Source organism: Lontra canadensis, unplaced genomic scaffold (genome assembly GCF_010015895.1).
Source record: "Lontra canadensis isolate GAN:19392208 unplaced genomic scaffold, GSC_riverotter_1.0 scaffold16, whole genome shotgun sequence".
Lineage (NCBI taxonomy): Eukaryota > Metazoa > Chordata > Mammalia > Carnivora > Mustelidae > Lontra > Lontra canadensis.
Window position 1 is genome coordinate 11,374,762 of NW_022631010.1, and position 15,790 is coordinate 11,390,551.

The following is a 15,790-nucleotide window of genomic DNA, read 5'->3' on the forward strand; positions in this document are numbered from 1 at the left end:
CAGTTTGAGGATTGGTTAATCTAACAGCTCACCAACCTCATCAAGAGTCCAGGTATTTTCAGAATCTCTACCATGCCATCTCACTTTGTTGCCTTTCATGCCTGAACTGTAAAACTATAGTCACAAGATGGCTGCCATAGCTCCATGCATCACAACATTACATAAAACCATTCAAAGGCAATGTCTTCATCTTACAGAATTAAGGAAAACTTTCCTAAATCTTCCTGATACCCTTCTCCCCATTGGCTAAGATTGTGCCATATACCCATTCCTAAACCAATCACAGGCAGGTGGGTGTCATTTGCATGTCATTGGTTTAGTGCAATTAAGGCTCATTCAAAAGGGTGAAGAGAAGTCCAGCTTTTCCTCAATATCATAGTCAACAGGCACCTGAACAAAACTGATGTTTTGTTATCAAAGAAATAGAAATAGCAATTAGGTAGATAATTAACAGTGTGTGCCACTACCATATTTATACCATTTCCCATTTCTTCTTTTTTTGGTCCATAGCAAGAGGTCTGAAGTGTTTCTTTGAATTTGTAGTAGTTCTTTTGCCTTCATTTGTGTTTTGTTTTATTTGTAAAATTCTGGGCCTGTCTGTACATGATCAGTTTAATCTGCCCAAATATAGCTAATAATCAGAATCAGTGGTGCTATGGGCTGAATTGTGTCCTCCCAGAATTCTCATGTTGAAGTTCTAACCCCCAAAGTCATGGTATATGGAGAAGAGGCCTTTTTGAGGTATTAAGTTTATTGATTCTATTTTTTATTTTTTCATTTTTATTGATGTATAGTTAATATACAGTGTTTATATTAGTTTCAGGTGTACAATGTAATGATTCAACAACTTATACATTACTTAATGTTCATCATGATAAATGTACTCTTAATTCCCTTCACCTATTTCTTCCATCCCTCCACCCACCTCCCCTCTGGCTACCACCAGTTTGTAATCTGTATTTAAAGTCTGGATTTTTTTGTCTCTTCTTTTTCTTTTTTTTAAATTTGTTTTGTCTCTTAAATTCTACATATGAGTGAAATCATATGGTATTTGTCTTTCTCTGTCTGCCTTATTTCACTCAGCATAATACCCTCTAGCTCCATCCATGGTATTGCAAATGGCAAGAGCTCATTCTTTTTTATGGCTGAGTAATATTCCATTGTATAAATATACTTAATTTTTTTTAACCCATTCATCTATGGATGGACACTCAGGTTTCTTCCATATCTTAGCTATTGTAAATAATGCTACAGTAAACATAGGGGTGCATGTACTTTTTCAAATTAGTGCTTTTGTTTTCTTTGGGTAAATACCCAGTAGTGGATACACTGGAGACACCATACTGTTTTCCCCAGGGGCTGTACCAATCTGCATTCCTACCAACCGTGCTTGGGGGTTCCTTTTTTCCACAGCCTCATCAGCATTGATTTCTGTTTCCTTCATTTTTTACTAAATAGGAACACCAGTGATATCTCTCTGCTTTTCATCCATGTTGCCCTTACTACCATTTTGTGTCTGGATTTGAAGGTTGCCCTTGGAGATTTTTGGTTTCATGTCAAATGAAGGCATTTATTAAGAGGTGCTCTTCAAGGCTTAAGAAATGTTGTGCTTTAGGGGCGCCTGGGTGGCTCAGTGGGTTAAAGCCTCTGCCTTCAGCTCAGGTCATGATCCCAGGGTCCTGGGATCGAGCCCCGCATCAGGCTCTCTGCTCAGCGGGGAGCCTGCTTCTCCCTCTCTCTCGCCGGCCTCTCTGCCTGCTTGTGACTTCTGTCTGTCAAATAAATAAATAAAATATTTAAAAAAAAAAAAAAGAAATGTTGTGCTTTAGAACCATGACTTTAACATAAGAAATCATGACAGTTAATATTGTAGGACACCGTGGCTAATCAAAGGAAATGTCTGTGATAAGAAGGAACAATAATAAACAGTGAAATGAATAAGATAAAATGTAGGTTATGTGGAGAAAGCACAAAGCACAGGGAAGCAAATATAGGCAAGTGAAAGTCCAGACTGGCATAGCATTCATCCACACTCCTGTAATTGTTGGATGTGGACCAGAAATAGGATAGCACTGGCTTTGAAATAATCCCTCTTCACATCCAGTATCAGAATGGCCTTTTAAGGCTAGACATAGATATGAGGGAAATTAACAAAAGCAGAAACAATAAAGAAAGAACAGTAACTCGAGGGAATGAGACCAACCAGCAGTATTTATAAAAGGTTAACTGAGTCCATTGCATTCGGTCAGAAAGATGAGAAAGTGGAATGGTTTCATGACATCTAGAAATTTATGAACTGTTCCATCACTGAATGTTGGACAAAGAAATTGAGTTGACTCTATAGTAGGTAATATTAAAGATAATTACAATCTTTCTATGAAGAGGAAAGCATGACAAACTTTGCCAGAGGTTACTGAGGGGAGTAGAGTTCTTTCTTCAAGTATTTTAAGATGCAATGAGCAGTTTTATAAACAGTAATGGCTAATCTTTTGCCTACAGCAAGTAGATACACTACATGGCATCATATGTCTTCCCATTTGTTAATTTCTTTCACCAACACGTCAAATATAATCACTTAGTTTCTCTTTGTCCACTTATTCTAACTAATGTAATAACGTGTTTAATGTTCCTAACCTCCTCCAAAACAGGGAGGAAGCTATTTTTGCATGCCTATATTTTCCTAGTATTACGATTTTGAGCTATTCTGAACCACAATTACAAGCTGCAGAGTTTTCCAAGCCTTTGATAACCAAACAACTCCTTGAAAATTGAACAAGTATTTTTTTAACAAAAGAAATTTGAAAACCCAATTGCTGAAAGACAACAGCTCTTCAATGGCAAGGAGTTCTGGCTGGATGTAGAGCGAACTACATATGAAGATTAATCCAAAGTGTAAACTTCTAACCTTTTACTCCACCATGGGCTTATGATCTGTAAGTATCAACTCAAGTTCCTAAAATTGTTACCATCCTCCAACAGAACAGTTGGAAGACAATGGGCATCAGTCAAGACCATTTCATTTCCACACTGGTACCAAGGACTTCCATTCTACTGGCACATATTTGGTAGAGAACCAAATTTGGCCAGACACAGTGTGAACATTTATTTTAGAATGTCCAACTTTGTGGCATGCACTAGGCCTTTTTCATATATAGACTCTATTTTTCCCCCACTAAAAAAGAGATCAATGAGTCTATTCCTTTTGCATGTAATTCTTGAGGGCATTGGGGAAAATGGAAGTAGGTGATTTCTGAAAGAGGCAACTCAATTTGATGTAGAATTACTCTATGCATTCCTGTACATAAGCCCTTCTGAAATTTCTTAAGTTACAAACAGCAGTAGACATCCTTGAAAGAGAATACCCAGTTCCTTTTCAGTTAAGTTCTACATTCTGAAGAAATGTTCAGTTGCGTGTATCCTAGCAGTGAAATATTTAATTCAGTCCCTGAGGGTATGCTATTTTCGGCTTTGTTCAAGGTGTGTCTTTTTATGAAATCTATAGCTGCAGAGTCCTTAAGATGGATGCAATAAACCCTAATAATTATATAGGTGACATAATTGGTTTCCTTGGGATTTCCATCCCTGGGTTTGCCAAGACCATTAGGAAAAGTATATATGTGTACAAAGGGTAACAGAAGCAACTGACAACCCAACTGCCAGTAGAGAGAAACCATACCTTCTGTGGTCACATCCAACTCTGAACTGATTGATTATAAAAAGGACACTCTGCCTTTCTCCTGAACACTTTGAAAAGATTTATTTAGCATGTTGAAGCATCGTTAACCAGAGTTGCCCCAAATCTGCTGCAAATATTCCAATGTATATTGATCACTTTGCAGCCACTCGTTCTCATTACAAGAAGAATCATCTTTTGAGAGGACTTTTTAATGAACCATCTCCATAACCTCATAAAACAGTTAATAAATCTGGAATTTACTTTTTCTCTGACACTTAATTTGTCTTTGATACTTCTTAGAACACAGGTTTTCTTTTTTAAGAAAAGCTTTAAGCTCATCAATAAGAGAGAATTTCAAGAAGCTTTAGGGCATTTTAATTTATAGTGAAAGAATATTTCATCATGTGGCCTACTGGCTCTTATTTTTTTCCTCTACCAGGGGAATACAGACTGATTTTCCTCATTTCCCTGACATCTTTGAATGAGCAGGATGAGTGACTCATCCCTCTGAGTGAAGTTAGTCTTGTCAGATCTACCACTGTGCCCTGAGACAGAACTCTCAATGAAGTGATTTCAGTCCTGCCTTCCCAGTGTTCAGGGAGAAAGAGACTAGGGCATTTAAAGTAAAAACCTCTTCCTTATATGATTCATTTGTGTGTTCCCTGATCCTTTGCAACTTGATGGGGGAAATGTGGATTCTCCTTGCCATTGCCCATTGGACCTCCTCAACAAAGCCAGACCACGGAGTGCAAATTGGCTGCCTGTTGACTATGTTTTGCTCATTGTCAAGACTTGGTAGGCCCAACCAATGGTTTGTTTTTTTGTGTGTTTTTTTTTCCTGTGGAAGAAACTTTTTATTTTTTCCCCCGTTGGTATCAGTGTGAATAATTGCCTTTTAAAAAATGTAGTTATTCATTATTTTCTTGAATGTAAAGCTAGGATACATTGACTCTTCTGGGCAGTGCTAGAACATTAGAACAGTTTGACTCTGTCTCCTTCTGATTTATTTTTGAAATGTATTAATGATTGTGTACACATCTCTAAACAAATAAGACATTCTTATGCTATGTTATACTGTCAGTGTTGATTTAGACTTATCTACATATTCACAAGATTTTTTTGTTCAGCATTCTATCTTGTGTCTCAGACTGTCCATTTAGGACCATTATTTTCTACATCCTTTAGAAGTTCCTTTATACAGTCTACCAATGACAAACTCTTTGGGGGTTTTGGTTTTGTTTTCATTTTTGTCTGAGAATAAATATGTCTTTATTTTACCTTCATTCTGGAAGGATACTTTGACTGGGTATAAAATTTTAGGCTGACAGTTATTTTCTTTTAGCACACTGAAGATAAAATTCCCCTGTCCTCTGCTTTCTCTTATTATGGAGAAGCTGTTAGTCTTAGTGTAATTCTTTGATAATAGCTTGTATTTTTCCTCCTTTTCTTGCATTTAGGATTTTTTTGTGTGTGTTTGTTCTATGCAGTTTTTCTAAAATGTCTCTAAATATGTATTTGAGGTGGCTGGATGGATAATTTTCCTCACTTCTGTAGAAACTCAGCCATCATGTCAGCAAAAATGGCTTCCATCACATTATTTACATATAAAATAAAATGGACCTTTACTCCATTAACTCAGTCTTGTAACTCTTTTCAGTATTTTCCATCTTTTCAATTCTCTGTGCTACCCAGTGGACAATTTTTCTCTAAATTTCACCAAAAATTCACCAAAAATTTGTTTACATTGCTCTTCTACTTTTCTACTGGGTTTTTAATCCTAGCTTTTGTGTTCTTTTTGATTCCATAAGTGCTATTTGGTTTATTTTCAAATCTACAATCTGTATGTTTCACTTACTGTAGGGAAAGTTTCCCCTAGGATTCCTCATTCTGTACAGGGCACAGGCTTTGAGTTGTGGCCCCACCATACCAGGCTTTCAAAAGATGGTTTCAACTTCCAGCATTAGCAAAAGCCCATCAGGGCATAAGTGGCTTCTCTCTCTATGTTTGAGGTTCTGCAGTTTGGGCCTGATCACTCTTTAAATTTTTGTGGTTCTTAGGTTCTTTGAAGAAAATATTTTCAATCTCGAATCTAGCTTTTTTAGTTGTTTTAAGTGAGAAGAATGGTCCGAGTAACCTAACCAGGAATAGAAAATCCCTACATGGTCTTTCTAATATGTTTAAATTCATTAATACCTGTATTAATTGGAGTTCACCTAGAGAAGCAGAACCTGCAAAAGATTGAGTCTTTACCACAGAGCCAAACACACACACACATACCTGGACCAGAAGTCAGAGCAACTAAAGAAAGGCCCAAAGAGAAGGGAAAGTAATTCCAGACCCCATTCAACATATCTGCAAAAACATGGGTATGTTATAGATGGCCACTGCCTCCCTCCTCAGTCCTCCACCTCTCAGGAGAGTCTCCCCTGTAGCTCACCTTACTTGGAAAGGGAACTCTGGGTAATGCAGTTCAGCCTAGGCAAGTCAGCATATTACAAAATCCTCATGCTATTATTTAATACTTGGAAATCTTCTTAATAATTTCGAGGCACCTGTGTGGCTCAGTCATTTAAGATCCTGCCTTTAGCTCAATTCTTGATCCCAGGGTCCTGGGATCAAGCTCCACATTGGGCTCCCTCTTCAGTGGGGAGCCTACTTCTGAACCTTCTCCTCCCAGCTCCTCCTCTCTCTCGCTATCTCTGTCTTTCTCTCTCTCAAATAAATAAATAAAATCTTTAAGAATAAAAATAAATAATTTCTCTTTAATATTAGATTATATAAGGGTATCTGGCTGACTCAGTCAGTGGAACATGTGGTTCGATCTCAGGGCTGTGAGTTCAAGCCCTACATTGGGTATAGAGATTACTTAAAAATAAAACTTAAAAAAAAATTAGATTATGTAATTACAGAGAGCCAACCTGTAAATAAATCTCTAGGGCAGAGAATGGGCTCCCCTCAGGCCTTCATGGCATTCCCCAGGCTGCCTTGTGGATTCCTGTTATTCATTAGCCCCTGTAAGGCAACTGGGTTTGAGACTTAAACAAAATTGGAATGGAGATTCACGTGGTTTCATTGATTCCTCCTCTTTTCTCTACCCCATTAATGAATTCTTTCCCCTTTCCTTGCCCTTACTTTCTTTCCTAAAGATGAGGAAATGTGGGAGTGCAGTGATGGGCTTATAGTTTGGAAGGGAGGGTATCCAAAGAGAATACACATCACTTATTAGAGCAAAGAGTGTATGTGTTGATGGGGTTCAAAGTCTTCCCAGCAAGAATTGAGATCAACATGACGAATAAGATTGCCCTAAACAAAAGAGTTCACACAACCCTGGATGGCCCACAAAACCTTTTGGGTTCACTTCTACTCTGCATGCCTATCATTGAGCATGATTTATGTGAATTTTGCCAATAGTAATTAGATGATCTGACCCAAATGTGTATCTCTAGTTTGTTTTTAAAGCCCTGCTTTGGTATAACCAGAATAATAAAAAGAGTCAAACTTGCACACCTTAAATACTATTTAAGGCAAGGAATGGAAAGATTTAATTACCTCAGGTACCACTACCTGATTTTACCATGGCCCTCAACATTTTCAGGGGAAGGATAGCAAATTCAAACCACAAGAAATATGTACCTGGAGAATGTCTAAAAAGGAGATGTCCTGGTGCTTTTGAAACATTTGATGAAGTAGCATGCGGAGACCAGAGAAAAAGCTATTGCAGAAGGAAAAATGCATGACCAGTGAGCCGAAAAATGCTAAAGGAAATTTCAGTTCAAAATGGGAAAAGCAGTTTCTAAAAGCAAGAGTCACATTCTCTGTTTCCCATGTATTCTGCCTAAGGTCAAATTAATGTAGCAAACCTACCACTTGGAGTCCCGGAGTCTTCTACATTTATTGTAATCATTTGCTGAGGATAATCTTTGAATTTGGTGAGGAGGTCTTTGAGTTTGTAGCTGAAACCCAGGTTCAAGTAGTATTTCCGTATTCCAAAGAGTTTTATGTTTCAAAGAGTTTTATTAATAGGGTTGTATTTAATTTCTGCTAATGTTTGTGAGGGGATAATAAACAGTTCATGATGTTTCTGACAGTTTGCATACATTCTCCACTACATACCCTCTGTGACCATCACAGACACACATGCACACATGGATTCACACACAAACAACTTGATACAATTGGGAAGAAGCTTACTATGTTTAACTATTTTGGCATCAAAATGGATTTTGCCCTCCAGAATTATGCTAGCATAGGAGAAATCCTGGTTCAGATAGTAGTCAGTAGCATGTATATGGTTTTGGTGACATGGAGAAAACAGGAAATGTGTTGTCTTCTAGCTTTGGCTGGAAAGGGTTTTGTTTTTTTTTTTTTCCTTTGAATCTCACATATTTTTTTTTAAAAGCAGTTCTTAGATTTTAGGAAATACATAATGAGCTGTTGCAATTCTTTAATTGATTATCAGGACTATCTTCTAGGTGAGATCACAAATACTGCAGGACTTGCAAAATGCGATGAAAGGGTTAGGACATCTTTATAATTGTTAAGGAACCAATTGCAGCGCCATTACCCCAGTCAAAGCCACCATCCTTTCTCAACTGGATTTCTCAATAACCTGCTAAATGGTCTTCCCATTTCCACATGTGCCCAACTCACAATCTACTCCCAACAGGGCAGACAGAGTCATCTTTTAGAACATAAATCAGCTCACTCCCCAGTTCAAGATTCTTTCATGGCTCCCATCTCTCTGAGAAATAAAAGTCTGCAAGGTCTGACATGATCTGACTGCACTTTGCTGTATCTCCTCTTCATTTCCTCATTGACCTACTCTCTGCTCCAGCCATCCTGGCTTCCTTGCTGGGACCCAACAAGCCAAGCCAATGTCACCCTGGACTGTTGTATGGACCTCTGCCCAGAATGTTCATCTCTCAAGGGTCTGCTTGGGCACCTCCCTCCTATGGTTCAAGTCTTTGCTCAAAAGCTTTTTTTTCAAAGAGGCCTTCTATGACCGCTTTACTTAAATGTGCACTCTTCCCACCACTTCCCCATTCCTGGTATCTCCTCTTCCATTTATTCTGCTCTACTTTCTGTGTTTCAGAGCATTTATCACCTTCTCTCATTAGGTCATTTACTTCTTTCTTAGGTGCGTTGTTTAGTGTTGCTCCCTCCCCAGTGGAACACAAGCTGCTTTTACATTGGAGCACAGGGGCTTGGACTGTTTTGCTCACTGATGCTCTTGAGTCCTAGGCACCGAAGAACAATGCCTGGCACATATTGGTGCTCAATGCATATTTTTTAACAAACGAGTTATGTAGAGGACTAACAAAACTAACATATGTTTAAAAAATAGCTTTCTCTCTTTGAGACAGAAAAGTATAGCCATTCAGCCCAGACTCATTGGGCTACATTGTTCAGTTGCTGTCAGGGATTCAATACAATCTCTTTTCAAGTTTCTTAGCAGTAGTGCGATTTTGTAAAGAATTTTTCGAAACTACTAGTTGCAATCATACTTAACATCTAATTCCTACAGAGGGATGGCAAGAACCAAGGACAATTCCATTGCCAATCACATTGTGTTTGTGGGTAGAAGCATTGGAATAGATAAAGGAGATGGAGATTTTAAATCTCCGTTCTAGAAGGTATTCCAAGAGAGCTCCCAGACCAAGAGTTTGAAACAGCCAATGGTTAGAAATCAATTTCAATGCCACAAAAATGACAGCCTCCCTTTTTTTCCCACACAGGGGGACGATTCCTCCTCATTCTTGTCGGAAACTTGCCATGAGGATCCCTCTGTTTCCCCCAACTTTACTCCCCCCAACCCTCAAGCTCTCAAGTGGTGACCACCGTCCTTCCGGCCAGGTAGGACTGGATGGGAGGGGTCGCTTTTGAGAGAGGGGTGGCGTGTGGCCATCAGGTTTACAGGCATCATGGACTCGCTCCTTTGTTTTTCCCACTGCCCCAGACCCCTACCCCCCACCGGCCTTTCTCTACATTCCCATCCTTTTCCTGCCTAGCTATAACCATGATGCACCTGATTAATCTTTACCTGTATTCCCCTGGTGTTTATTTTTCATCAGTGTTCTCTCTCTTCTTGACATCAATTCCATTCTCCACTATTGTCTTCTTCCTCTCTTCATTTTATTTCTCTAGTTGCAAAACTGGCTTCCTTTTAGACCTCGATCTTTCTCTCTTACACTCGCGCTGTTATTTCTGCTTTTGAGACATTTTTAAGTTCCTACTTCTTGCAGCCTTGGTTGCCCACAGTCTTACTATCTTAAACACCAGTGGGATTAAATTAACTCTCAAGGAGTATTCCTGAACCACTCCATTCGATTGACTACACCTATCCTTTTAAAAATCCAGCAAAATCATTGTATTCCTCCCACGTGATATTTTGAATTCAGGGGATAGCTCGGGATTTCCTGATTCCCTAAAATCAAAAGCCCTTGAAAAGACCTCACCAATCGGGATGCCTGGGCAGGGGCTGCTGGTTGGAGCAAAATGAAGGTCAGATGTTTGGAAAGGATTTCAACTTGCCAGAGGAAATGCATTATGAAACCTACTGTATTCCTCTTGCTAATAGGAAAACTGGCCAAAGCCATTCCAGTGCGTGTGCATTTCAGGGAGGAAAGAGGTGTTATTGTGATGGTAGAGAAAGCAGAATACATCTATTCTGATGTATTGAAAGCAGAGACCTACAACGAGGCTTATGATGTTTTCATCTTCCAGCACTCGATCTATGAAGCAGTATGTTTAGAAACATGTCGAAGAATTAGTGAAAACAACTTCACTGGGGAAAAAAAAAACAAAAATGCTGTAATTTCTTTCTTGTTCTCTACATCCATCAGCACACGCAGTGGTAGTTAGCTCAACACTTCCCAACTTCAGTGAGTGTATGAATTACCTGGAGATCCTATGAAAATGCAGATTCTGATTCCGGGGGGGTCCGGGTGGGACCTGAGATCTGAATTTCTCACCTGATTCCAGGGGATGCCCTTGCTGCCACATTTCCATGGATCCCATTTGAGAAGCAGGGATCTAGTACATTCTTAACCCTCCTGGCTTTAGCACCTGCAAGGAAAAGCTTTAAGCTGCTTTCCTGCTGGTTTATTGTATTTTGAGTTTTGGGCCTCATCACGAGCCTGACCCTTCGAGACCTTTTTATTTTTTTACTACAGACTGTGACACTAGAGAAAGGTGGAGAATGCCATTTGAGAGCAAAGCCCCAGCCTGGCTATGAATCCTATCCATGTCCCCACCCCCCCAGCTGTGATGGTCTTGTTCCTGTGGTGACCTTGTGATAAAGCCCACGTGGAAAGGTGGGGGTTGGGGGTGGGCAGGCAATATTGATTTCTCCCAGAAGGCATCAGGGAGGGAGACCTTGACAATGACTTCTTCGGTTGGCTATAAATGTTCAGGGTGTTTTTTTAAGTCATCAGGTATCAGCATCATTGGATTTTTTGCTTGTTTGTTTTTGATGTTTGCTGTTACTGTTCTGGTGTTTTCGAAAGTTATTGTGAAACATTTAATACCACAGGTAGAATATTGAATTCTCTCCAAGGAGGTAAATGGCAATGCAGCTCAGAACCCAGGACTTGGGTTTTGTTTTTCAAAACAAATGCAAGAGAGGCCTAAGGACCACATTTTAGTTGCTGGGCTTCATCAGGCTTCTAACAGCTGGTCCTCAACTTGTTTTTCCTTTAGAAGGTCAACTGAGCTTCCTGAGTTACAAAAATATTTGTTTTCGAAAGAGACAGGTATTTCCACAATACTGGGCATTAAGAAAATCTTTAATCACATCATTAGTTTGGTTCCTTCAGCTTTTCACATATAAAAGACAATATAAAAATAAACCAATTTCACATGTTCTGGGGGAAAATAGGTTTCATTGTTAATACAGAACAAAAAAAATGCACTGTTTTGTATCTGGAAAAGAACAAAAAGTCCTTCTCCGCCAGTATATGAAAGGTACAGTTTTGGGCCATGTTTACTATTTCCCCCAAATGTTTCTCGCTTACCTCATACCTTCCCATTGATAGACTACTGCTGAACACAAAATGAATGAATCAAAAATAATAGTAGATAAAGCCATCCCACATTTTCTAGAAAAGAGTGATTTTTTCCCCTCTAAGATTGATACCAAGAGTACTCCTCATGTAAATACATGAAATTTCACATTTTAAAATTTGTGAATGCAAACCTTCACTGATGAAAATTATATTTCTCGGTATCTACTAGAGATTAATGAATGGAGCTGTAAAGGTTAGTCATCCTTTTAACCACAGTAACTTCTATTTTTTGGTAAATACAAATCACTAGACAACAAGATTGCAAATAAAAAAGGATGTTTGCTCATTTTGTGTACATATGGACCTTTGCATAAAGATGTGTGTGTGTGTGTGTGTGTGTGTGTGTATACATATATATACACACCAATGTCTATAAAAATGCTGGTGATATAGCATTGGAAAATTTTCAATTTATGCGAAGAATTTATTAAGTGCCTTCTTTATTCTGGGCTGTGCCAATATCAATTTCAATAGAGAGCACAAAAGAGCAAAAAACACAGGTCCTACCTGCTTTTAAATTATAAAGAGCAATTCAAGGCCATAGAAGAGCATTAAAAAGGTTTTTCTCCCCTGACGTTTAAATAATAACAGAAAAAACTAGCATTTATTGAGCACCTATTATGCTGCCAAGCACCTTCAAAGCATATCACATGTGTTATCCTAGTCGTCTGGACATTGCACAGTAGAGGAAATTAAGGTTCAGAAAAATTAATAAACTTTCCCAAGGTCATACAAAGAGTGTCTGACCTTGGAGACCGCATGTCATGTATTGTGCCCTTCAGCTTTCTCAGTAAATATCTGAAGCTATGATTTTATGATCTAGATGTCAAGGGTATGATATCTCTTGCTCACATTTCATGGACAGGCCAGCAATAAAAGTACACCATCTTTGCCTCAGTATAAACATCTGTAAAGTGGGGAGATTACCTAACAGGCTTCTGTCGAAGGAAGGAGATCCCTCCGCGTGGCTAGAAGGGAGGGACCCATTCACATACACCAAACACTGTTTCTTTCCTGGTGGTATACTCCAGCCTTCCTAAGATCACAACCCAATCTGGCCGGGGATTGAGCCCCCAAAATGATCACAACAGCAAGAGGATTTAAATCTCATAGGCAGCATGTTCAAGTTTCTCAGTATCCCTTGTTTCTAAACCAATGTCTTAGAGAAGATGTTCTTGCAGGATTAGATGTTAGAACACCCCTGCGAACCCAAGGCTCAGCTCTGGGGTTTCACTGTTGGCTGCAGCTCCCAGGCCATGGGTGAGAGGCAGACCACTGTTTTCTGTGCTCATCACATCCAGTGGGCAAGTAATGCCCCGCAGAGGGGAGACTGAGACTCAGTGTGACCTGCGCAAGTGGCTTAAAGGATTTTGAGACAACCTTCTCTGCCCATGGCTCTTGGGGCTCACCGCTCACCACTCCCCTCTGTAAAGCATGAGGATTGAGGATGGACACTCTCACCTCCTCCCAACCCTGACTCTCCACCTCCCTCCTTTCTTCTCTGCTCCATCCAGCTTGTGTGTATGAGTGCTGAGTTCAAACCTAAATTGCTTTACTTCCCTGAAGATCTTCTTGCCTCTCTCTACTCTCTGCATGGTTCCCTCTAGAACACCCTCACTAACTACCACCTCCTTCTCTGTCTTGGAAATTTGTGTCCTGAATGATGTGAGATAGAAGTTAGGGTACACATTGGACTTTGTACCAAGGTTTAGCAGTTGTTTATATGGCTTTCATTTATTCATTCAAATAATATGTACTCAGCCCTGGTGTTTATCCTTGAAGTGACTAGGAAGTCTAAAGGAACATCTTGGAAGAAAAACATCTTTTTTTTTAGATGGGTTTTAATCCTCCATCATGTCACAGGATAGGGTTTCTCCTTTTGCTCCAGAGTTTGAGTGAAGGGAACTGCTTTGAGGTAGCTCATGAAACATTTAAGTAAGAAACAAAGAAAATTTTCCTAGTATAGGAACATCTAAATGCCTAGATTCCCAAGGGCTATTGTCAAAGATCTTTAAATATGGCAACAAAAGGGCTGTCTACAAGCAACCTTTACCTGACCTCCTTTGTGCCCAGAAAGTGTAGGATTAATTAAACCCAGAAGTTTGCCACTGAAATAATAGGTATGAGATCCAGAGAATTCAAGGTGTTGGAGGAATCATTAAATAGGGTTGCATAAATATCATGCTGAAAGATTTAATGAGTCCATAGAGTCACTTATAGAGCAATGAAGCTGAGATGACCTAGAAAAAAATAAATTAGAATCGATATTGTGCTTCTGAATTAACAACTATAGATTGCTATATTAACACCTGAGATGAATTCTATAATTACATCTTAAAGCATCTTCGTGTTCTCATCCCACGCAAAATGAAAATTGCTTATTTTTAGCATTTTACTTGCCAGTCATCAAAATGCACGTATATAGGCGTATTTATTTCTGTGATCTTGAGGAACCATGAAATGCTTTAAGGAGCTACAACTACATAAATAGTGTTCTTTTTTTTTCTTTGAATAATTCAGCTAATACTTACTGGATGCCTGCTGTATATCAGGCACCAGGCTAGATGCTGGGACAAGAAAGCAATGCAAAAAAGATGCAAAGCTTGCCCCCCACCTCAGATTGCTTGCAGCCCAGTGCAGCTCTGTCCTAGAGAAGATGAAAATGTTCCATGTCTGAGAGCTCAATGCAACAGCCACCAGCCAAAGGTGGTTAGCAAGTATCTGAAGTGCACTAAGGCAACTGAGGTACTGAATTTTAATTATATTTAAATCGTATTTAAATGTAAGGACAAATAGCCACATGTGGCCAGTGGCTAATATATAGGCAGCACAGAAGGTATGCTACATCTTAATTTCTAAAATGCAATCTACCTTTCTTTAAAGGATGCCAGGGTGTGGCTGGGGGGTGTGCCTGGGTGGCTCAGTCAGCTAAGCAGCCAACTCTTCATTTTGACCCAGGTCGTGATCTCTGGGTCCTGGGATGGAGTCTCACAGCCGGCTCTGCACTCAGTGGGGAGTCTGCTCAAGAATTCTCTCTCCCTCTCCCCCTTCCCATACACACACACTCTCTCTCTGTCTCTCTCTCTCAGTCTCTCTTTCTCAAATAAATAAAAAACACTTTAAAAAAGTTAAAGATTCAAAGGATTTGTGTTAGAACAAAAAACGCTACAATCGTCACTATAATATAGCTGTTTATGGGGGAAGAAGGCCTGACACAACTGGGGGAAAACAAGGAAGGCTTCCCAGAGGCGGTAATCCTTGACCGGCAGGATTAAGTAGAAGTTTATCAAGCAGAGGAGCAGATAGGAAGAAATTCCTCGTGACCTTGTGACAGAGCCTGAGGTATGAGTATCATGTTAACTGTTATGGAATTGCATTATTTGCATGCTGTATTAGTTAGTTTGGGTAGCCATATCAAAATATCTCAGACAGGGTGGCCTAAACACCAGAAACTTCTCTTCTCACACTTGTGCAGCGTAAGGTCCAAGCGTAAGGTCAAGGTGCTAGCAGGGCTAGATTCTGTGAGACGTCTCTCCTCGGCTTACTGACAGTGCCTTCTTACTGTAACCTCCTGTGGCGTTTGACCTGCCCTTGTGCACAGAGCGAGCTCTGGTGTCTCTCCCTCTTATAAGAATGCCAGTCCTATCAGATTAGGACTCCATCATTATGACTTCATTTAATTTAATCACATCCCTAAGGACCCCATCTCCAAATAAGTTGCATATGTTGGGGTTTCGACATAAGAGTTTTGAAGAGACACCATTAGGTCCATAAAACATGTCATTCATTCAATAAGCAAATAGCTTTTTCACTGGGTTCTTTCCCCACCTCCTTCCCCTAGGGAGATGAGACCTACCTCATACTCAGCTCACACAAATTTATAGAAAAACTGTCATCTATTGATCTAGCATATGATGATTCTAATCACTGCTTTTGATTTACCCATTGATAGATATGTAGAGTTCTAGAAAAAACATCTAAATTAAGTGTGCACGTCTCAGAACTCAAACATAATTAAATATTGCTCAAGCAAATATTAATATTACTTTTC

General features: G+C 39.5%; 1 protein-coding gene across 2 annotated transcripts in view; it reads left to right on the forward strand.

Moving 5' to 3' along the window:
* Positions 1-15,790, forward strand: part of PLCB1 (phospholipase C beta 1) — a 673,983-nt gene that overhangs the window by 593,025 nt on the left and 65,168 nt on the right. The window contains exon 32 of one of the 2 annotated variants that reach the window (XM_032859165.1): positions 9,412-9,529. The exons of the other annotated variant lie outside the window; for it this stretch is intronic. Coding sequence (XP_032715056.1) covers positions 9,412-9,510 — 99 coding nt within the window. The 3' untranslated portion in view covers positions 9,511-9,529. The remainder of the gene's footprint in view (positions 1-9,411; positions 9,530-15,790) is intronic. 2 annotated transcript variants of the gene reach the window in all.